This window comes from Rhea americana, unplaced genomic scaffold, assembly GCF_003343005.1.
Source record: "Rhea americana isolate MKP2758 unplaced genomic scaffold, rheAme1 scaffold_541, whole genome shotgun sequence".
Lineage (NCBI taxonomy): Eukaryota > Metazoa > Chordata > Aves > Rheiformes > Rheidae > Rhea > Rhea americana.
Genome location: NW_028186692.1, coordinates 42379 through 66931, shown reverse-complemented (window position 1 = coordinate 66931; position 24553 = coordinate 42379). Strand labels below are relative to the sequence as shown.

Below are 24553 nucleotides of genomic sequence, written 5' to 3'. Positions count from 1 at the left end.
AAGTTTCCTAGACTTTGGCTGCTGGTGTCTGTCTCCTCTGAAATGCTGGTGGGGTAGAGACTRTTGTGTTACTAAAAGTTGGGAAGCAGCTTCTGTGCCCCAGGGTAGGGTAAGCACTATGTCGTGAAGTACTGTTTTCCTCTAGCATGCTGAGTGGTGTGCAGAATTCGTGCAAGTCTTTGCACTGGGGCAAACTCTCTAGAAAGAAGTGCAGCAGTTCTTCTAAAACTGTTTATTTGCAGAGCAGGACAGCTGTGCTTTCTTGAGAATTCTGCCGGTGACTCAGTTGTCTATACCACTGTTTGTAAGGTGTTGTGTACATGTATGGAGGTATAACATCATAGTTTCTTTCACCCCTAATTGAGCATCTCCTTTGTCAGCCAAGTTTTTATGTCCCTTCTGCAACAAGATAGACATGCATGAGTTGAGCCTGCAATGCTTGTCCTCCTTTGAGGATTGGCACAATGCCATGAGGCAAATGGGAGCAAATGATTGCTTGCTGATGTCTGAGAAATTGCTGCTTAGTTACATGAACAGAATGGCAATGTATCACACTTCCTAGGGCAAGCTTGCTTCATTGCATGAAATGAATGTATGATGGCCCTAGGGGAATTGACCCTTAATAAAAATTAAATCTTGCTACTCTGGTGTCATCCTAGTAGAGAGACTGTGAAAGTTGCAATGAACCCAGTCAGCATCTTCATTTCTAGCACTTTCTCTGTGCTTTTGCAATTATGTCTGACAGGCAAGTATGCAACAGCAGTTTGTCACTTCAGACTGGAAGCAGTGAATCCAGTGGCTGAAAGTAAGAAGCTGGATTTTTCTGATTTAAGGAATGGGAGTTAACTAGAGTTAGTATTTCTAACTTGAGTCTTTATCTCACTAGACACCAGAGGATCCAAACTGCAGAATGTATGATTACAGAATCACAGCAACACAGGACCCAGAAAGATCTCAGGAGGCAGTAGTATTTACAGAACAGGAAACTAAGTCATATGGATTCAAACCATCAATTTCTGGAAGTGGCTACTGCTGTTGACCAGCCATTTTGGAGAGTACCAGCTAGGGCCCTACCATGCTAGTCACTGCATGGTCATGTATTTCAAATTTTCCTACCTCCTGAGAAAAGACAGCTTTGAAGAGAAATGTGTGCACAGGTGAAATTACTTAAGATACACAGGTTAGTCAGGGGCAGGGTACAAATAACCTACAGGTATGCTTTAAATAGCAACCCCAATCATGTATTTCAAGCATCACCTGTGTAATATACCCAGTAATGCCTATTTGGCAGTAGAATACCTTCTGCTGCTAAGTGTCTTCCTATCTTATTTATGTACTTCAAGCTCCTCTAACTTGCTGGTTCTGCTCTAGAACAACTCTTGGCTGCAGAAGTTTTAAACAGAACTATTCTTAGCTCCCTATTGTCTATATTTAGTTGCCAAACAAAGATAAAGGGCAGCCTCACACCCGTGAGGAGAAACTTGCTTATCAGTTTTAAGTGACAAGCAAGCTAAGACAAACAGTTGCGGCTCCTGGCTTTTGGCTTGTAGAGGAGAAGAGAGAAAGGAATTTTCTGATCTTCTCCCAGTGATCTTAAGGTGACTGAATTTGGTGTGTCTCAGCCAAATTAGTCTCTCAGCAGCTCAGCTATTGAGGCAAATGCTCTTTAGAGCATCTGGATTAGACTTGGTCCTTTTCTGCTTTTTAAAATGAAAAGATGTAGCTAGAATTTGAGTGTAATTAGAACCAAAAACTATTAAATATGACATTAAGCTTTATGAATCCCAGGCCATGAGTTCACTACAGGGCTTATAAGCAGTCCAGAAAAAGTCAACACTTTTTAAAATTCTACTGCTCAAAAAGAATCATGTGACCAAATCTATTTCCTTTCCCCAAATGCATTCTTCTCACTACAATTAGCCTCCTGCTGCTGAGTGAGTTGAGGCGTAGAACTAAAGTCTGAAGACTTCCAACAATAAGAGCCCAGAACTGGGTCCAAGCCTGGGGTTTTCCTAGTGGCTGCATAGCTAGACATCAGAGTGCCGTATAAAGCACAGCGAATCAACTGCTTCCAGAAGGGATCTCTCCCTCCTGGAAGAAATCCAAAGCATTATGGAGCTGATCTAAACACTATAAAAGGATTCAAGGAAGGAATTAAGTGGAATGAGTATGACATCCTAGTAGTAGTGAAATTCCTACTTAAAATTCCAATGCCTGCCTTATAAAGACATTAAGCATTTTTAGTTATTGTCCAAGTTTATTTGGAAACTTGCCTTTTCAATACCCAATTTCTTCTGTGCTTTTGTGTGTACTTCTGACATCAGGGCTGCATGGGATTTAGCTAGTTTCAAAAAGCAGTTCTGTTCTAGCAGTTTACTACTGACACACCTCCTTCCTTGTGTGAATTTAAAATCTTCCCCCCTCCACCCTCCAAAGCATACACCAGGACAGTTGGAACAACTTGGCATGCCAGAGAACAGGAAGTCTGGGAACCCTGCTTATCAACTGTTTCTCTTATGTTCTCTGAGTCATTTAATGTGTGTTTACATGGTCTATGGACTCAGCTGACAATTCTTTGCTGTCCTTTCTGCAACCCAGCCAGTGTGGCAAAAAGCACTAGAAACAGCTTGGATCTTCATATATCCATTTGAAATCTCAGAGGGAGCTTTAAAGCACTTGCAAACAAATCTCTGCGAAGAATATGCTGAATCGAGCCTGCAGTCAAGGCAGATGGCAAATAAAAATAATGATGTCATGTATTCAGCCTAGGAGCTGCAGCCCTGCAATTGTCCTGCCAGGGGTAACCAGGGAAACACTGTTCTTCATTTCTGAATTTCACCTAGTTCCCTGGGGTCCTGTAAGAAGCAGTTTATGCCTCAGCTTCATCTGTAAAATGAGAATAGAGTGACCCATCCTCTCATCCTGTATGCTTCATTGCAGCAACTTTGCATCAGAGTCTGATCCCACTGCACTGCTACGAATGACTGTGTAAGRAGGAGTGCACTGGGTCACTGTGATTGCACTGACAATGCATAAGCAATGTCAGCAAACAAGTCAGGATGCTGTGCCGCCCTCTGCAACTGAACAAATACTCTGGATAAACGTGTATAAGAATGTTGTAGACATGGTCAGATAGTTTCTCAGCATTTTGGGTGTAATCCTGAGACCTGTCACCACAAGGAAGCACATGTCAGCAGTGTGAAAGTGCACTTGCCCTTTAAAGTTGTGCAGGCAGTGAGCTGTGACAAGCTATAGTCTTGCTGCACTTTTGTCCTGAGTGCAGTGTTAATAACCAAGAGACAAAGAGAAAGGACATACAGTCTTGGATCTATATAAGGAAAACTGTTCAGTGTTGTAAAATAGCAGACTAGTGACAAGTGGTGGGGTTGAATTATATAAATCCAGATATGCTATGTGGAAGATTAGCTACTGTAGGGAAGTGAGAAGTCATTTTCACCCGGGTTGCCTCCATCCATTCCCACCTACTGAAATATAGAGAACGGTGTATTTGAATTAGGTAAGTGACTGCTGATTACATGGTTGCTTTAATCCACTGGTGTTCTCAAACATATAAACTGTTTTCTTTTTCCCTTCCTTTCTCTGTCAGTGTAATCTAGCCTCATAAGAAGAGCAACTATTACAGAGACACTCATATTCTAATGCAATAACTGTTTGCATAGGAAAGATTTGAACCAAGTGCTTTATTGTTCTGTGTGACTCATACAGCTAATGGAGGGAAATTTTGGCAACCATTTTGTTTTTATTTTTTTCTGAGCAGTCAGGGCTGTGATCAGCAGAGAGGTGTATGGCATTGCACAGTGTGATGTTGGTTGAGCCCCAAATAACTTGAGATAACTTGATAACCTTGGAAATCGTATCTGTGAGCAAGAATGACCAGTCTATTTCTAAATGGAAATTTGCTGTGCCAAGGGACCTGTAATGGATCTGGAAATGCCAGTGCCAACTAGGAACTAAGGCCAAGCAATTCTATTCAGTGAAAATTTCATGAGTCAGAGTGTTACCTTTTTCATCGATTGGCTCTTGTAGTCATGGTTAACTTGGTGGTGGAGCCTCTTATTAATCCTTGTACATTTTTTTGTAGGAGGGCTTAACAGAATGTAGTGTATTGGAGAGACACTAATCTCATAAACCACAGCAGATCTCGCGCTATTATCTGCACTTGTTCATTGTTTATAAACTAATAGAGTGCTAGTAGTTCTCGAATCTGAAATAACAGTGAGGCCTTCCTACAGCAGGAATCAACCAGATTTGGTGCCCAGGGAGGTCAGTGGAGAAAAGAAGGGAGGAGAAGAATGAAAATAGAGGGGAAGTAACTCTTTCAGAGCTTTTCAGTAAGTCAGCTACCCATAATGGTCACATCATGACAAAATCTGTCCTCTCCACTCCCCATGTCCAGCAAAATATTATTGGAAACTTCAGAGGGAAACTTCTGGGGACATATACTCCCTTAACAAAGGCTCTATATACAAAGAAGAATAATTAGGAGCAGTTTTGCTGGGTAGGTGATTAATAGACTGGAAATACCTTCTGCATGTATAAAGTCTCCGTATCAGCCCCTATGGTGCCCTCCTTGCAAAATTCCTCCACTGAACTACACTCCACAGCAGAGGATACAGGCTGTGTGGCCTTGCTGCTTTCATGGAAAGAGTTGTAGTTAGTCTCAACAGTGCTCCAGATTCTGGCTGACAAACACCTGTCTGCCAGCTGTGCTGCTATCTGGAGAAGCACAGCCTGAGGCTGGTCCTACAGAAGTCATTTACTGGTGTATGAAAGCACTAATGTCTTCATTTTGGAAACTTCCCATCCCTTTCTAGACAAGCATAATCTAGAGGCTCTGGCAGCTGTGTATTCTGTAGTGCCACGACACAAATTCCTGCACTCTGGATGCTGAATGTTCACTCGCAGCAGTGACCAGTTCACCACTCTTTAGGACTGAAACTTTATCTGCAAGTGCTAATTGTCTGTGGTAGTGGTTCCACTGTTTAAAGTCTATCTGAAGCTTCTCTCCCTGCTGTGGCTGCTCTAGATGACATCTAAGACAAGTTTGTCCAATGCTGAGCATTACTGCAAAATAAGAAAGCCTGGAGCACTCTTTCATCCTGTCTTCTGACCTTTGCTGAATGTCCCAGGAGCAAGGAGTGTTCTAAATGGAAGACTTGTGGAGGTCCAGGATGGCTCTTTGCCTAAAGCCCAGAGCTGTGTGGGGGAGTCTGATAAACGCTGAATGAATTACCAAATAGCTATTTCTTCCTCTGCCCTCTCTCCTGACCAGTATTCAGAAGAAGCATATCTGGAAACAGAAGAGGAAGCTGTATGAAAAAAAAAAATGCTGTTAAATTATTTAATCTATTTTTAACTGTTGGGTTAGAGGATTTCAAAACCACAAATTTTTTCTTAGCCTTCCTTCTTTAACAGGATTTATTTATTGTGCTGCATGAATATGGTATATAGAAATCTGCAAAGGAAGTCTGTCCATGCTGCTGTAATTAGCTAGCAATGGTGACAGCAGGCAGCTTTGCTTCTTTATTATCTTAAGATTCTCAGTGCCGTATTACGGCATGAATTTCTACCACATCAGAATGTCAATGATTAGGAAAGTCTGTGAATGCAGCATCTTACTGCATTAATATAACCTTCAAAAGTGTTTTTAAGCGTGGCTGCAGTGAAAGTAGTGGGATTATACAAGCGATGGATCTGGTCCTTGCCCTCTTTTCCCAGCCACTGAACAGACAAGGAAACTAAGCCTCCTTTTTTCAGGTACTGCAGTTACTTAAATAATTTATTAATTTACCTGAGGTACAGGTAACGAATGTTTGTCATTGCTCCTGTTTGCACAAATTGGGGAGGGGGAGGATTAGGTCCTTATGCTGTGTATACAAAAACTTTTTAAGAAATAGCTTTCTTGCTGTAGTTGTTGCCAGATTCCTCCTTAAAACAAGCTCGTGAAACGTAATGACTGTTTAAAACAAAAACACAGAAAATAACTTTCCCCCCTTTCCAGTCCTTAACTGAGGCTGGAAGCCCTCTTGCAAGTCCAGGTTTGACACCTTTGCAAACACTGTCTTTTTTCACACAGCAGCTGAAAACCCAGTCATGTGTTGGTCAGAAAAGTTTTAAGATTCTTGTGTCTGTAGTATGAGTAGGTAACAAATTTTCATGTTTAGAGGTCTCCCTGTAACCAGCTTAGTGCCAACTTGGTTGTTGGCAATAGAGAGAATTTTTGACAGCATAATATAGAATGGGAGCTGGTTTCCATTTCTATAGCTCAGTGCCCTAGTTGTTTTCCCTACTGAATTTTTACTACTAAATGTATCCATTCAGTGTCTGCTGGGGAATGTATGTCTGGCAGGAGGCTGCTGAAGACAGCCACCTTAGAAGGAATCCCAGATTGTCATGTTTGGTGGATGAGATCCTCCTGCCTCTTGTTCTGCAAACACATGTAAGTATTATCAAATGTGGTCACCCATTGGACTAGAAGAAGCAAAAAGAGATACTCTGATCAAATTATCCCTGAGGCACAAAGAGTTTTGAGTAAGATTTGAAAAGGGCTGTCACTTGTGGGCAATTTTTTTAGCTCAGGATGCTCTTCTCCTCTATACGTTCATGAAAATACTCATGCCTAGTGGCTGTGGACCTTTAGGGATGTGGGATGTTGTAGCAATTTGCTCAAGGAAGTACCTTCCAAGCTGACTGGCATGGCAACCCCATTTCAGAAAAATGCATAGTTGAAAGAAAAAAAAAAGCAAAAATGAATAATGGGTAAATATCCAACCTAAGCCTTGAAGATGTCCCCTTTTCCTTTGGTGCATAGAAATCTTTGGCAAGGAGAGCTTCTGGTCTGTCCTAGTCAGATAAGCATAAAGATCTAGTCAGACTAAAATATTAAAATATAAAGTAGGCACAGTAAAGGGAAATCTCTGAAGAAGGTGGTCTGTGCCATGGGTATTAGAACAGAGACTGAATATAGGGGAACATTCCCAGGAGAGGGATATGCATTTTCATTGATGTTATTTTCCCATTTTGTGAACAAGCTTGCTCTGATTTTGACTGTTTATTATGAGAGTGCCTGACTAAGACATCCTGATCTTTCTGGGGCCCTGCAGCTGTTTAGCTTTTCGGAAAAACTAGAAAGCAGCCTAAAACAGCAGCTAAAGCTGTGGGCTTTTGTACTTCTTTGATGGGAAGAACAAGCCTGAAGTGGAGGATTTTATCACTGACTACAGGGAAAGTGGGATCAGTTTACTAGGATTTCACTGGCAGGACACGTAACATAAACACTTGCAGAGCACAAGCAAGAAGCAAACCCCTGTGCTATCTGCTGGGGCTGTACAATTCTTCTGCCCCGAATCTGGTGTAGAAATATGGAGCTTAATCTATAACTGAGTTTCTCAGAGCAGTAGGAGAGTAAAAGTGCTAGATCTAAAAACTTCAACAGTCAAATCTCACTCAGACAGACATTCCCTAATTCAGGATTTTAAACCATTCCAAAGTCCTTTCTGTCAGAACCTCAGAAATCCCCAGTATTTCTCAGGCAGGAACCAGCACATGAGGAAGTAATTAATGAGAGCAGCAAGGGAAGAAAAAAAAAGAAAAAAAAAAAAAAGGAATGTGCGGAATAGGAGCAAAACTGAGACCTGAGACTGACATCCCTCACCACACAGTCTGCTTCCTCAGTCCTCAAGATACAGACAAATGACATTCCAGCTCCTGACAAACAGCTTGAAAAGGTGCTGGGGTACTCAATCCAGGGCATTTATGTGAAGAAATAGTTGAAGAGTAAGGCTGTCTGACCTATGCAGTCTTTACAGTATATGTGGAGGATCTCTTGAACTGAGGATATGTGAATTAGCACAAGGTTACCCCTGACCCTATGTGCAAATGATTCATGACCCAGACTGCATGAAGCATCCCAAATCAGCCAGATCATGCAGTTTCTAGTAGGCTGAGTCACACCTTTGTACTAGCATTCAGCTCAAAAGACATACTAAATCCACTTAAAGTGCTTGGAAAAATGATCAAAAACTTAGTTACTCCAGATAAATTATAACCTTACAGGATGCTGTGCCTCAGTTTTACTATTTGCAAGTTATGGGGATGAAAGAATGCCATTCAGCTGTTTCCCAATTTTACTGTAAAGCTCAGCTGATTAACAATTACAAAACTATGTGATTTTTGGAAGGGAATTACTACTGAAGCATTAATTGTTATGATTGTTGCTTATTCCGCAGATATCTGAAAAACGGAACTTGGCAGAATTCTGGAGGAACTATCTTTGCAAGCTCAGGTAACAGATCAGCCAACCTGACAGTCTGGCTGTTGGAACAGGTGAGGTGTATTATAAAGCTGGGGGCCTTAAATACCACATGTAAGCTCAGAATACGGGCAAAGCTGCAGAAAGTTTGCTTTTGCTTTCTGCTAATGATCTGGTTGTGCGTCACCTGTTGGGATGTCATGGGCTGGGCTCTGCCAAAGAGAGCAGCTTCTAGGAAAGGCCACAGCTGCCCTGGGTGCCTTTAAAAGGCCTACGTCATCTAATAGCTCTCTCTTTCTGAAGTCCTGCCTTTGCTAACTCACATTTTCCTGAGGAGAAGCTTCTGTTCTCAAAGCTTTTAAAGAGGTCATTTGAAGATGTCTGTCTTGTTAATTAGTGCAAGTGACTTGCACCTGTCTCCTTTCAGCAACAGGTACCAGCATCAGCAAGAGAGGCCTTGGGTTTGTCTGACTGTTTAGAAAAGGGAGGGGAAAACAAACACGTGAAAGGACTCAAGGGCCCAAGCCTGCTTAGGGAGTAGGTGAAGCTACCTCTCCTTGGCCACAGAGAAGTCCTCTGGGGGTCAGCACGCTGTGATGGAAGTTGGGTAGGTGGTYCAGCAGTGTGAGAGAGAAACCCCTCCTTCGGGTTTCTGTGCAGCCGTGGGGCTGGGTGCCCTAAGGCACTTGCCCCCTGTGGGGGTTTGTTGGGCTGTGGTGCAGATGCTGACTCAACGAGAAGGCAGCCAGTGGGTGTCCGAGGTTTATCCGCGCTCGCCTCGCCAGCGGGCTGCCCGCGGGGGAGCTACCGCCGGCGGCTGGGCATGCCGCTCGCCGCTGCCAGGCGGCCCGACGCTGCCGAGCCCGGCGGGGCTCTGCGGTCCCCGGGATCCGCGCTGCTTTTCCCAGCCCGCCTCCCTCCGCCCCCCTCGCGGCGCGGAGGGCGGGATCGCCGCCGCGGCAGCCCGGATGCCGCGGCCGATTTCCCGGCCCGTCTCCCACTCCCGAGTGTCGCCGCTTCCTCTTGGAAACTGTTGCAGGAGGGGAGGAAAGCGGAGGGGAGGGAGCAGGAAGGCTCCCTACCCCGCCGGGTTATTTTTTCCGGTCAGTGCTYGGAGAGGGAGGTGGGGAAGAGCCAAAAGCGACGGATTCCCCCCCTCCCTCCCCCTGCAGCACATGGGAAGCAAAAGTTTTTCTCCTCCTCCTGCTCTTTCTCCTCCGCYGGTTGCAATCGCCCTCCGTCCAGACAGCCGTACGCGAAACGCYGCCCGAAGCTTCCCCTCCCGGACCAGTTTGCGGCTGAGGGACGCGACTCCCGACGCCTCGGCTGCTCCTCTCGGACGCTGGTGTTTTGCTGCGTTTCTCTGCACTGGGCAATGAGGAATAAAAGGCTGTTAGAGATTCTTCTACTTCTCTGAGAGCTGGAAAGGAGGGAAGGAAAAGTTATCCAACGGCAAGACTTTGCTGGAGTCTTGCAGAGGGTATCTGAGGGGACTTGGGAATTTGTGGTGGAGAAAGGCTGCCTGGAAAAAGAACCAGATGCGTTAGCACAGAGTGCAAGTCTACATCAGTTTCAGCCCCGTCATGGGGACGAGCATGTGTTCAAGGAGGCAGAAGGGGCTTCTGCAGACTGGATTTTGCCTGGTGGCTCTGGCATGTTTGGGCTCTGGAGTTTTCATGTACAATCACTTGCAGCAAAAGGTGAGGAACGCTGAAGCCCTTGCCCAGAAATACAAACAGCAGCAGGAAGCACTGTCTGCTCAACTCCAAGGTGAGTGGCTCTGTGCATGTGTGGTATGTGTAGGCGTGCGCACACGCATACACCTTCTGAACTTCCTTCCCTTCCTGCACAGCCTTGTGACCAGTTGGGTGGCTTTGTGCARTGAAGTTCAGCTTTTGACTTTAAAGAGCTCTAAGAAGACATTGTCTCCTGTTTCACTCTCCCCTTTCTGTTTAGAATTAGAGTAGCCTTGAATCTGAATTGCTGCACACAGAAGCATAGGGAAGAATGTACTGGACTGGTGAGTTTAGCCGTGTTTGGTCTACCATGTAGGCCTCCTCCATGTAGTCATAAAGACTAGTCCTATGTCACTCTAAATGAAAATGCAAAGTATTGAAAATGCAAACAAAGCTTATACATGGGCTAGTTGGTCAGACTCAAGAGACTGGAGAGCTCTGCTCTTTGATCTGTGGGAACCTCTCTCCAGAAAGTAAATAGAGAGCCTAAGGCCTCTTTAATGATGTTTGTCCTCACGCTGTCTACTGTCCATTACCTTTGCAAGAGAAGAAACTCACCTTCTTTTTGCGACATTCATCTGTGGCTCTAGAAAAGCCTTGCCAGCTTGTTTGGGGCTGATATATACTAAGCTTGCTAAATAGGAGGTAGTGAAAAGGAGGAGGAATTGGCTTTTCTGAGCCTGCTTCAGAGACCTATGCTCTTGTAGGTCAGTGAGCAGTCATGGCAGGAGAACTTGGTTCCTTAGGCAAGAGCTGCCAAAAGTCTGAAAAGTAAACATATTCCTTTTTATTTCTCCTTTGCCATCGTTAGATAAATGTTTAACTGTGGCAGAATGACATTTTAACTCCTGGAGAGATCCTAGCAGGGAAGGCTGAGGGCACATGTTATTCCACTGCTAAGCTTTATCTCCTCCTTCTAGTCTATATGTTCTAGACCTTCTGTGTTTGCCAAAGCTACACTACTGGCACCTCTCACTAGCTTTGGAGTCTCTAGCAGGATTTGCTGAGCTCCCTTTAGAGAGATTTGGTAGGATACCAGTTTCTGGTAGCCAGAWGTTGTCTGCAGAGCAATAGAAGGTAGATTGATCCTGGAGTGCCCACAGAAGGAAGTTTATGCAGACAAACCTCACATTTTAGCTGGTGTTTCAGCATTTCTTGCTTGCATTGGAGAGAGGGATGGCTCTTCACAGAATAAGGTGACAGTGGCAGCCTGCGAGAACCGTGGCTCTGGAAACAGCAGGCTCAAGCAAGCAACTGAGTCAGGCTCATAATATTTTTCCACCCAAGAGTGTTCGAATGGCAGAGCTGTAGTCTGTTGCTGGCATTTCTAACTTACTGTCAGCCTTCCCATTCCCGAGTATAGTTGTTGCCATGGGTACCCTTTTTATTTTTAGAACATTTGTCCAACTCTCTTTACAAAGGTAAAACTTTTTGGATTTGACTGGTGGAAGAGGCCAAGTGATTGGCAAATACAGGCAGTGATATCTTGCACATGTTGCCATGGCCTTTGTGCTGCCTTCTTGTACTGCTACCTGTGCTGATTTGGTGCCAAAACCAGAACAGTATGGGAGTCAGGGCTCCCAGGTGTTTTGTTGCTGTCCCTGTGCTGCCTCATTGCATGCTTTTAATTGTGATAAGTCTCTTCTGTCTGATTTCTCTCTTCACAACCCTACAAAAGGAGGACCGTATTATCATGAGGTGGAATTCAGCACTGTTTACCCTGTGTCCTTTCACTTACCAGGTATTCCCTGCTCCTCTCATAATTGAGCACAAAATCTTGTTAATGCTTCTGGCTGCTTCTGTAAATAAGACTTGAAAGTGTAAGGGCTGGGCAAGGAGTGAGCAAAAGGAGAAGGAAAGCAAGTGGAGGAAGCAAAGCTGTACTCACTGCAGAGCTGTCTTGAAGTCAGCAGTGCTTTTACCATATTCTCTTTTGTACCAGCTGCAGACAGGGAAATGGATCTCATCTGCTCTGTTTTAAWTTAAGAGCAAAGGAGCTGCTGAATTTGCTGAGAGGTAAAATGCACGGTGTGAAAAGAGGATGGGGAGGTATTGTCACCTGTGTGTGTCCCTGTCCAAGCTCTTGTAGCCTACCCAGTGGCTAGTACTGTTTGTATCAGCTAGCTTTTGCTGCTGTATACAGAAGTTGCTCTGTTTACTGTGATTCAGCTGACCCACTTTTCTTATAGTGGTCCAGGTGTAATCGCAGAGGAATCTGCTTGGCTCTTCTGTCCCTGTGTGTGTGTGTGTGTGTGTGTGTGTCTCACTTCTGCTGGGTGGGGTTTGGAGATATATTTGAGAAGGCCTTCCTGATAAATGCTGGGCTCTGCCTTTAGACCTGTGGTCTGGGGGTCTTTGGTGGTATAGCACAAGGTTCAGAGGGGATTAGAGAAAGTCTGACAGTCTGTGACCTGGTGTGCACTCCAGATTAGTTTGTTCTATATCAGTTCTCACTCAAAACTCGAGGCATGCTGATTTGTGTAGCAAGTGGCTTTAAAAGCAGTGTCTCTTTGCAAGCTCCTACTTCTTGCAGATGTGTGTTTGTGCATGTGTGCGCTGTTCCCTGAAGGCTCTGGTGGAGTGAAACTGTAGAGGTTTTATTTCTGCTGGTTCACTAACAGATAGTATTCTTGGAACAGAAAAGAAGTGAGGGTGCATTTACAGCACCATCCATTTCTCTGCTCTCTCCAAAGCAGCCTGACAATGTCATATTAAACTGGTGTCTGAGATGCAGGAACTCTTTCTCACAATGGGCTGCCATTGTACGGTGGCTGAGTATGAGAATACAGCTCTTCTAGCCTCACCATTAGGTGTTTCTTGAATGCTGTTTCCTTTGGCATCCTTCTTGATTAGAAAAGAGTGTATGGTAAGTCTGGCTTTTGTTCTGCTTCCCTTGTCCCTTGCTCTGGATTATTCAGGAGCATGGCTGTTGCCTCCCTGTTTGGGAGACTCAAGACTGTGATGCCATGAGTAGTTAGTTTTCATGTGACTGGATRGAGACTGGTGGGAATATTTTCTTGATATCTGTAACAAGGGAAGCAGCAGAGAGAAAAGCTTTTTTAGGTAAGTAGCTGGGAGAGGAGAAGGAGCACAGTGGGCTCTGGAAGCCTGTGCTGCTCTGTGTATGCTGAAAACTGCTTGGAGAAACACCAATATAGGGAATTCCTCTTAGAGCTGCTCAGGCAAATACATGCCGGAAGCTCAGTGCTCATGAAAGGACATCTTAAAACCTGTTAATTGGTTGTCATCCCTATTAGTCTCTGCTGCCATGACTTCACTGTTGGCCTGAGGTTTACATCATGTCAAAGACTTGTCCTCAAGTGCTCTCCTAAGAAAGCTTTCAAGAAAGTGAGATGCTCTTAATAAAAGCTGGTGTGCCCAGAGCTGATGAGGCTTTTAGAAAGTGGCTGATGTTTTTAAGATTACAGTTTCCTCRAACAAGGCTTCCTAGCATTTGTGTTGTTTTTGTCTTCCTTGCTTTTGCCTCATTATTTCTCGGTTAGGATGTGTGATCTCACTTCACAGGAAAAAATTAAGTGGCCAGCCCAGGTAAAGGATCCTCACCTTTGATGTGTCTATCATTTTTTAATGAGGGATGGAGAAAGAAGGCGATGATGGGGATGGTGACACTGGGAATTTCTGGCCTAGGATGCTGGCTTTATCCACTCTCTAAGGGAGTGAGGGAGGGAGTTAGATGGTTCAGATGGAGAGACCTTGGGCTTGAATAGATGCCTGAGGAATGGCTCCTCATACTGGGACTGGGCTGAGCTTGCCACTTGATGAGCCCAGGCTGGCAGAGCCAGAAGAGTAGTTGCATTGTTCAGAAATGTCAAACTTGCAGATGCTAAGGCCAGAAAGGACTATTCTGATCCCAGAGTTCAATTCCTGTGTAATCTCCATCTCAACCTTGTAGTTCCTGGATGAGCTGTAGGATCTTTTGGAAGATGTCCTGTCCTGATTTTCAGGTTGTCAGTTTTCTGAGCTCATCTCCTTGTGCATATTAAAAGTGACAGATGCATTGTCTTAGGCTTGGTGCCACTGATGATCAACACACTAAAATATTAGATGTACATGTGGATATTCCAYGTCTAGTATTTCCCCAGGCTGGAGCATCATCTCTCAGGTAGCAAAAATACCTGTTAGTGCAGGATACGTGCTATTTTTGCTGTTACCATATGACCYGACTGGAGCTGGCAGCCTCTGTGGACTCACAAGCAGTGAGAGGGTGAAGAACCTGGGGCTTTTGGCTTGGCAGGATCTTGGCAAACAGTTGGATTAGCTGTTTATATGTGAAAAAATCATCCCGCTTTGTTCATTTTTCCCAGAGGCTGTGCGTTGTGGCATGACTCATCCTGAAGATCTTAACTCTGGAGGCAGGCTTCCTTTTCTTTCCCCTCTGAATTGCTGCCCAGTGCCATTCTGGCATGGTGGCAGTCTCTGGGTAGAGGAGGTGTAGAGGAGCCTGGTGCAGCTGAATGCTGTGACTCAGGAAAAGCTCTTAGCATTCAGAGTGGATTAAAATTATCATTGCTCAGGAGGCTTCTCTGGCACTTTCATTTGTCATGTGGCTGCAGCGCAAAACTGTGTGCAGAGCACTGACACTTGTGTGAAACGGAGGGAGCTGTTTGGCCCATTTATCCTTAGTAGCTTTTATCCATCTGAGAGCCAGTTAATGAGGAAGAAGGGGTGGGGGAGGGGAAAAAACCTCTCCCCTGCATGCAGTGATGCCCTTACAGAGCTGATAACCTCAAAGGCTCTGGCYGTCTTTAACCTGGCAGTGGACTTGGCTTGCAAACATACAGTTCAACCACTGGCTGCTAAAACCAGTTCTTGGGCTTCACAGCTTAGACTCCAAAGCACGATGGAGAGAAACTTGACCACAAATACCCACAGGATGAGGGGCTGGTGTGTTTCATCAGGAATTGCCATTTCTTCTGTTTGTCAGTCCCTACCCTGCTCCAGTCCTTATCTATTCCCAGTTGACAAAGAAATCAGGACAAGAGGCAACAGGCACAAACTGAAACACAGGAAGTTCTACCTGAATACGAAGAGGAATTTCTTCACTGTGASAGTGACAGAGCACTGAAACAGGTTGCCCAGAGAGGYTGTGGAGTCTCCTTCTCTGGAGATATTCAGAACTCACCTGGATGTGATCCTGTCTAACATGCTCTAGGTGACCCTGCTTGAGCAGGGGGGTTGGACTAGATGATCTCAGAGGTCCTTTCCAACTTTAACCGTTTTGTGATTCTGTGAAATGCAAATAACTGGTAACTGGACCCAACATTGTTTAGGGCACCAGGCATCTGAATATGTTTCAGARTTGTTGATTTCCTTGGCCTGGATTTGAAAATTACTGTGTGCTTGAAGCCCAGAAAGCTGTAGCAGTGCAGACCATCCAAAATAGGAAAGGCTTATTGCTCAAGTCTGCTGTCTTAGGCACCTGATGGCCCAGTCCATAGCAGAATTTGAGGTGCACATACGTCTCTGTATATATGACCTGAGAGAAGCCTGTTTTGGGGAAAGGCATGTATGGAAGAAATCTCAGGGTTTACTTCAYGTTTTGCCTCTTTCTGCTTCCCTAGTTGTGTACGAGCACAGATCCAGGCTGGAACGATCCCTGCAGAAGGAGAGAGGGGAACAYAAGAAGACAAAGGAAGGTGAGTCTCTTGCATGGGTAGAATAGTATTGGCTAGCAAGCCCTCCAGCTATCCTGTGGGAAGATTTGTGCGGCACCCAGAGCACTGCCTTCAAAGCACTGTGTGAACTTTACTGAATCCTGTCCAGGTGAGACTCATCCCTGCTTTGTAAGCAGAGAACAGTTAACTGATTTGTCTGTTTCCCGTGGGCAGAAGGTGCTGGGAGGTCATGGACTGGGAGGGGTATTGTATTTTCTCCTAAAGCAAAATGAGTCCTCAACTTAATCTGTGAATAACAGCACCCATAGAGTGGCATTTGAGCACTTTAAAACCGATTAGCTATATCTGGCACAGGACTGGGTTTTCTTCTTGGAAATATATAGACTTTGTCACATTGTGAAATAACTTGTTCAGTTTCACAAAAATAAATACTGTGATTGGCATCAATATTTATAAGGTGATCTTAAGACACTGAGTTCTACAAGTGCTTACTAATAATATTAGGAGCATTGCAGTACACTGTATGTGGACACGATAGACTGCATGACCCTTGAAAGTTGAATTCCAAGGATAGATATATAGGCAGAGTATTTTAAGACCGAGGAARCCAGTAGAATAAGTCACACATCTTTCAGTGAAGTAGTGTGCTTGGACATCAGGCCCCTTTGTATCCGACTGCTGCTGGCAACTTAACGGTTTGGTTTTTATCTTCAGAGCTGATAATGTGGAGTAACATTACTGTTCCTTAGTCTTACATGCACTTAATTTCTGGAAATGCTGGCATAGAGCATCTAGATTTGGCTCTAGCATATGACTAAATTGTTGAGGGAGAAGCTGAGTTCCAGTCTCTTTCATGTGTTTGGTGAGGGTTAACAGAAAATGAAATGACTAACAAATGGCTTCTTGTCATGGAGCATGAAGTCTGATGGCCACAGTGCTGTGCACATCTTGGATTTTAAAATAACATGGAGCTTTGCTCCATGGCCTGACTCAAAAGGCTTCTTATTCTAAGCCAGCAGAGAGTTTGATACTCATGGATAAAAGACAAACAGCACTAGCTTCAGTGGTGCAMTTCTCTCTCATTTGCTTTGTGCTTGTGTGGCCAGCTTCCTGAGAAGCGAAGCAAGTGTCAAATCATGTAATGCCTTTGTCATTGTGCTCTGGCAAGATGATGTGATTATTCCTCTGACCTGTCTGGAAAAACAGAATTTGAAGGGCCCATTGGATTTAAAACTTTAGACCTTCCAGTGCCATCTTTTGTCAGAGACTATCATCTGTGATTTGTTCTTTACACATTTGGGTCCTAAAAACTTCCTTCAATGTTCACGACTCCTTCTGTATTAGGTGTTGTACAAATGCAGCATGAAAGGGTAGCCGTTCTCTCTAAAAGACTTTGCCCAGTGCCTCATCTTGCAAATGGAAGCCAAGTAATGCTGAGATCTCTGCACGTGGAGTATATGATCTGAACAGCCTGGTTTAGATTGACCTACAGAGCAGCTCATGCAGGATCCCACAGTGAGCTCAGTGGCCAGAGCAGAACTGGACTTCCATTCTGGTGTTCTGGTCCTGTGGCACCCTTTATCCARCAGTAACGATGTGAGCAGGCTTCCTAGTAGTTCAGTGTGCTTTCCAGCCAGCAGTTTGTGGGCTAGGATCTCTGTGCACTATTTCTATGGGAGAGCAAAAAATGACAGAAAAGTGGAGCTTGTTAGCTTAAATTCACTAGGTAATATTCACATCTCTGGAATTTTGGGGGAGACTGGAAGAGGGCCAGGTTTGAGAACCATAGCCTTAGTCACTGTCACAGTGAGGAAGTACAAGCCAAGATGTTYTGCTGCACTCTGGGGACTTGCTGCTGTACCTGTTGCTTACTAGGAACAGAATATTTCTGTAGCCTTGGTGACTAAGCTGTGGTATTTAACCATCTGCTTTCTTCAACTGCATCTCCTCACATTAAATTCTTTTCTGGGCCCACACCTTGCTTAATTTCTGGTTCAACTATACCTCTGCTAGCAAATATCACCCTTTAGAAAGGATCTAGGTATCACCGGAGCAGAAATTTGTGAGCACCAGAGGCTTCCATGATGTGCTTTGTGGAAGTGCCCTTCATGAATGCCCATTCAGCCCAGACCAACATTACATGTTTATATATTACTCATTTTGATTTTGGTTTGGATAGCAGACAGTGATAATGTGAACAGATCTGTTCTATAACAAGCCAGAGGGCAATTTCCAGACTTTCTCTTAAAAAGAGGAAAGCACAGGTGAGATCAGCAGATATTAAAGCTTCTGTGAGGCCAGAAGGAGGTTGTGATTCCTCTTTTCTAGAATCATCTCTCACTCTAGAGCTTCAGTGCTATCAAAATGCAGCCATGTGTGGGCTGAAGTGGAAGTCACCAATGCACTTGCCTATAGAACAGAAAAAGCAGGATATTTAGGCCAGGCTAAGTGGGTGGATAGATTTCATGGAAACTACTACTGTATTTTTGGTGGCACTGAGTAGGAGTCTCCTGGAAGCATCTGCATGCCAGCTTGCTGAGCTGCAACATTTTACTTAGCAAGGGGCTGTTTCTTTCTTTTCCTTCTGAAAATATAAAACAGATCCTTGTAAATTCCGGCTCATTAAATTGTCTCCTCTTCCATTTCTAGATTTTTTAGTGTATAAATTAGAAGCTCAGGAAGCTCTCAACAAAGAGAAGGTGGGTATGGTCTATGCTTCAGAGTGTGTGTGTGTTTGTGTGCATACAAGAATGGGGAAGGTCTTTTCAGTACTACTACAGTGATAAGGCCAGTGCTGCTGTCTGGCAGGTATGCAAGATGGCAGATCATGCAAGATAATCTTTAGCTGACTCCACTTTGCAGGGCTGTTGGCTTGTGAGGATCTACTTCAGCTTAGGGAAGGATGTATCATGCCAGAACTATCCTGCCTATTTTTCCATATGCAATAACAGAGTAGAYGACTTGATTGCCAGCTCCTGGGGTATCAGGGAGTCGTGTTGCTGTCAGTGAGAAAGAAATTTCTGTTTCATGGTGGAAGAGAGTCCTGGGGAAGCCAAACAAAGGACACCACAGGGAACATAAAGAAGAAAGGCGTTGTGTTATTGGGGAAAATCTATCTGTTGCTATCTGTCTCCAAGGATGGACAAATGATTTCTCCTGGCCTGTGAATGGCAAAGTTGAAATGGGGTGTATGCAGGAGATGCAGTATGAATCCCCTACTCAGCGCTGTCCTGCTGCAGGGCTGGGTGACCTGTTCTTACTGGGATGCGTGTTTGCTGGCCAACTGATGGCTATGCAAAGATTTGTGCATTAAGTGAAATGATGGTCTTCCCTAGGCCTTGTGTCTTGAGAAATTGGCTTGTGTGGTTCCACTCTGCTGGCTTCAAGTAAGGTGGAGACTGATGGTATAACTGATCTGCTCAGGAGAGGAAATTCCTTGCTGTAGAGAAAGGGGCAGGAATGGAGAAACCATTCCTTGAGGCAATGTGGGACTCCCTCATCATCACCTTCAGCGTTCCCCAATTGGCCTGGAAATGGAGTCAAACAACCAGCATGTGATACTTTGTGAACAGCAGCAGTGAAAACATCAGTGCTTCTGAATTCAGACAGAGTATCCTGTTGAGTATTTATCATGTAAGTCTAATTGTGGGTTATATTGGAAATAGCTCTGCCTGGTGCTTGATGCTAGATGTCTTGGGAACCTTGGTCTTCTAAGTGTTTGCATCTAATTCCACATGTTGCTTTTTGTGTCCATTTATACAACTGAAATAGTGCATGATCTGACCCTGTCTGAAGGACCGAGCTCCATCGCTGCTCATTGTGGGACGTAGAAAGCCTGTGAAACAAATGTCCTGCCTCATTAGATGGCCTTACTAAAGGTCATCCTGTGCCATTTACCCGACAGCACATCAGGTAGCAGAATGTTTTTGGTTGAACAAAATATTGATGCTGATGGAGATGTTAGTGAGGACTGAGAGGGGAAGGGGGATGACAGATCTGAACAGGAATAGCATCAACAAATACACTAATAGGTAGAAAATACTAGGGCTTATGATTTCTCATTCAGTAGGGCAAAAAGACTCAATGTGATTTAGGAAGAAATGCATCTCTGGATTAGTCTGTCCTCTTCACTTGATGTTTTAAGGCTGGTTTTATCCCTTTCTTGAAGCATCTGTTGGTGAGATGCTGGAAAAGAGGGATTGTTTTTAGCCTTCTCATCTGTGACTGCTGAAAGTTATCTTATTGTGGAAAGACGCTTACAGATGAATATCTGAATATTCTAATGGCTAGGCAGCTTCCTTACAATTTATACTCATTTGCTGGTAATATTTCATATCCTGTTGAGTATTTATCATGTAAGTCAAATTGTGGGTTATATTGGAAATAGCTCTGCCTGGTGCTTGGTTTAGAGTTCCATGCCTGCTGTCTCAGCCTTGCTGGTGTAAATTGCTCATATATAGATTCCAGCAAAAGTGCTTGTAAAAGTGCATGTAATAGGAAGAGCTGCAGCATGCTCTCTCTCTGGTGCCATCAGCGCTRTGGGGACCCAGCCTCTGAGTACAGGTAGCTGGTGGATTTCATGTCTGCTGTGTTGAGGTGCTGGTGCTGTAGTGAGGAATTGTACACTGGAGACAAAAGGGAAAAGTATAAACCTTGGAGATGTGAGCAGATCTATTAAATTGGTGCAGAACTCCCTCTGCAGACACATGCAAATCCCTTTGTGCTGTTGGCTTGTGTCAATTTAGCTCAGTTTGAGAGCTGTGCCTAGTTACAGGATTTTGCCTTATATTTACTCAATTAGAGATCAATTTTTTCCCCCTTTTCCTTGTTAAATGGTGCAATTTGTGTGTAGATGAAAGTGTAGCATTGTCTGATGAGCATGAGCTGCAGTAAAGACTGCTCAATCTGGTTTGGGGAGAGTTTTACTTTAGAAAGCTATTCCAGTGCTGGGGCCCCTCTTAGGTGAAGAACCAAAGTCTGGGGAAAATTACCTCAAATGCCAATCAAGAGAGCAAAACCTCTCCCTGTTTGCACTTCAGCTGCCATATTTGACGTCAGTGGTAACTGTACTTAAGCTCGTGTAATTCCTATACTCTGTGGAGTTCAAGTTTACCCCTGTGGAGCTGACATGAAAACTGGACTACTTTTCTTTAAGTCAGTAAAGAGTGATTAAAAGAAACTTCTCCTTGCTCTTGGGTTCAGAGCTCGGAACTGGACAAAGAACGTGAATTGTGCCTGCAATTAATTAGCTGGTAGCTAATTGAAAGAGTTTTTTCCCAGCAGTGCTCAGGCTGTATGTTATGCTGATGATTTCTGTATGCCAGTTCCCAGTCAGGGTGTGTGTGACTGTGTGTGGGAATTTGCTATTTGTGCAGTGGCTGGGCAGGCACTCGTGTATGTATCATCTAATGTCACTCTGATCTTTTTTTTTTTTTTTTTTTCCAGCAAGATTCTATGAACAGATATGGGGCCCTAAGCTCCCAGCACAAAATACTGAAGGTAAGGGAAAAGCCTGCTTCTGGGTAACTATCATCTGTACACTCGAACATACACTGGAAGGAAAGTCAGTGCTTTCATTTGCCAAGGGTGACTAGGAGAGAGCAAGGGTTTCCTGCAGCTAGTGCCAGCCCAGAGGGAGGAGACAACACACACAGACCTACATTTGCTCCTGACCATTCAGGTTCATGAGCGTTTCCTTATATTCTACTGGCTTTGCATCAGGCCTTCATCTCTACCTCATTTCAACGGTGGACTTTGTGTAGTTATCACGTAAGAGTTCTATTGTTCAGCGTGTTCTTTTTCTGTGTCACTTAACATGAAAATGGGCTTATTCAGTATAACTTGCTGTATTGGGCTAATAGAATATATTTTGGTCCGGGTATGTGGATCAGATAGGGATGGCTTATAGTATCTTATGGCTTATATCATACTGTACCTGAAGCACATCTCAGTGTTAAAGTTTGGTTTTGTTAGTGATATAAATACGGCTTTTTTTTCTCTCCTCCCTAATGTTGACTGAAGACTTGATGAAGCCACATCAATATGTTTCCCTTTAGTCTTTACATGACCATTGACACTGCATGTGGATTCTGTAGCCTTTGCTGTGTTTTGACCTCACAGGACAGCTCTGTCACCCACTGCTGACTTTCTCTGTTAGACCTATTTTCTTCTGCTCAGTACCCTTTTCTGCTAATGTTTTGTTTTACTGCATGCTTTTAGGAAGAGATTGCTCTGGAGGATATTACTGCTTAGGGAAGTCATCATCTTGGTGAGTTTTTGGGGCCCAGTGAATTTTTGCTGTATGYCTGCTGATTTTAGAGTCTTAACCAGATCCTGAGTATGTAGGAACATTTCCTTCTTAGCATTTTTACATATGAGTTTGCACAGTCGCCTTGGGAAGTGCAGTGTTTGAGCCTTCAGCATCCCACTGCTCAGGTGGGCAGAGAGGCAGACTGAGATCTACCAGTGTGTGTGAAATATTTGAGCAGGAAGCACAGCTGCCTGGAAATGGGGTATGGTATGTTAAGGGCTCTGCAGGGAGCCTGTGTTAGGAGATGTTGTGCTCAGTGTGGTGGAGAAGGGGAAAGAGCTCTGTCTAAAGGACTGAGCTTTGTAGCAAGCCTAGGATGGCTTTTTTAGCCTGGTGGGCTAGCATATTTGTCCTGGGATTCTGTTGCCTACCGCCTTTGTATTTGGACAGTAGATCAGTTTCAGCCTTTCTCATGTGAGCTAGAGACAACCAATGTTCSTTACGTTCTGCAATGTAGAATGTGAATCAGTTTCATTTTTGTATTGGTGAGACCTCCCATAATCTCTGGGAAGGAGACAAGGTCCCTGTTTTACAATGGGGAAACTGAGGCACAATGCAGCTAAATGCCTTTATTGCACAAAGCARTGTGGATGCTTGGATTATCCCTCCTCACAGTCAAACCCACTGTGACTGTCTCCGCACTTCTGACCCTAGCACATTGGTTGTGCCCTTTGGGATCCTTGCACTGAGGAGCGTGGGAGCTTTTGTGAGGCCATTACCTTTCTTATTCCTAGGGTTCCTCCAGTTCTCTGATGGCTGTGTTAACCATGTGGGCTCTCCTGATGCACCAGGCCACACAGAAGGGCTTTCTCTGTTTCATACTGCCTTTACCTAGCTTTTTAGAGCAAAAGGATCTCAGTTGACTTACAAGCTGTCATTCTGGTYTGTATTAAAGCCATATCTGTCTTATTAACATTGGCAACAAGCAAGCCAGTCTCAAAAGGGCAAGGGGCCTGGCTCTGTCCAAAAATAGCAACTGCAGCAGCTGCCTGTGTCTGAATTCCTCCTGTGGCCAGACTTTATCTTCTTATGATTCCTTTCATCTTCTTGAGTAGAGATTGGAAATTTTTATTAACATCTTCCTGCAGATTCCAGTCTAGCATTCACTGGATATGCAGGCAAGGATGCAGTTTCAAATGAAAGGTTTGTTGAAAAGGGCTACCTAAAACTGCTGGAATGAGAAAACTTGCAGTGAGGTGTGCCCTCCCTTTGCTCATGAGCTGAGCATGCAGTTACTGATTGTTCTGTAAAATGCCATCTACAGAGCTGCTCTCTAAACCATGACTGAGCTAGGTGTTTTTGAGGGACTTCCCTCCCCACTGCCCAATTCCCCAGACACTTTAGTGACTTAAACCGCTGCATAATTAATGTATTTTAGGCACTGCGTGTTGTCTGAACAGTAGAATGAAGGTGAAATGGGAGGACTTGCTAGCCAGAATCCATGCAGCTGAGATGAGTGATTTGCAATTTCTCTAGGATTAGCTGACTTCCTGAATGATGTGATATCATAGCATTGCAGAGTGCCAGGTGTGAGGTGTAGGGAGCCACAGAGTAAAATGTCATGAGAGCATGTTCTCCCTGTCTTCTCTCAACCCGATTTTGCATATATATGTGATTTTCATGACATTTGTATCTAAGCCTCTCTATCTCTGCTTGACTGAGCAAAACAGTGTCTCTCTGAGGTAGAGAAGTGAATTGAATCACATAAGCTGACATTACATTTAGATGTGTGCTTCTGGATATAGAGAAGAGGTTCCTGGCTTCCTCAGAGCTGTCAGTGTTGACAGAAATGACTAAGCTGAGAATGCTCTGCTTGCAAATAAGCTGCTCTTCTAAAAAGGAATTGCATGTAGTGTGTCTCAGATCTACTGTCCTACAATTACAGTAAAATTCAGCATCTCTAGATTCATTCTAATGTTTGCATATGTGAGTTGCAGCTATTTTTAGTAACTGGCTAGGAGTGAGGATGCTCTGTGTACTTAATGAGCTGCACTGAGCTTCAGATGCTTTGTGCGACCTTGGTTGAAACACTTGTCTCTATACAGCTTCCTGCCATGCTCAGAGGATGACTATTTCCGTCTTTCTTTTTGGCTGTGAGCAGTCTGGGCATAGATATTAAGTGCATCACTTGCCAGACAGATACAGGCTACAAATTAATTGACCTGAGCTGATGAGGACTTAATATTCCTTAGATTTGCTTTCTAAAATCAATTCGCATTTGCTAATATTGGTGAATTTTGAGGTGTTTGGTCTAAAAATGATATTTAAAGATGTGATTCCTCTGCAGTACYTCTACCTATGGCTCTGATGGGAGCTGTAAGTACCCAATGTCTTTGAAAGCCAGAGCAGAAATCACTTGTAATTTCTAGTTTTTTTTTTCCTCTCAATCTTGTGATCTGATTAACCTGACAGCCTTGTCTCTCCTCTTTGTTCTTTCTCTGAGACCCCTCCACAATGAAAGCCTTTTCCTCTTYATTGTATGTATTTTTGGAACACAGTGATTTCTTTCCTCCTTTAAGCTGAAGATAATTGCTGTTGGGGAGAATGCCCGAGCCACGGATACTTGTTCTACTGGGGATTAATGCAAACATCAATACAT

The 24553-nt window shown here is 44.1% G+C and overlaps 1 protein-coding gene across 5 annotated transcripts in view; it reads left to right on the top strand.

The window, feature by feature from the left end:
- The first annotated feature begins 9240 nt into the window (after positions 1–9240).
- LOC146588079 (uncharacterized) overlaps positions 9241–24553 on the top strand; it is a 44123-nt gene continuing 28810 nt past the window's right edge. For all 5 annotated transcript variants that reach the window (XM_085318584.1, XM_085318583.1, XM_085318585.1 and 2 more), the window contains exons 1-4: positions 9241–10042; positions 15591–15665; positions 18294–18343; positions 21090–21143. In XM_085318584.1, coding sequence (XP_085174710.1) covers positions 9856–10042; positions 15591–15665; positions 18294–18343; positions 21090–21143 — 366 coding nt within the window. In that variant the 5' untranslated portion in view covers positions 9241–9855. The remainder of the gene's footprint in view (positions 10043–15590; positions 15666–18293; positions 18344–21089; positions 21144–24553) is intronic.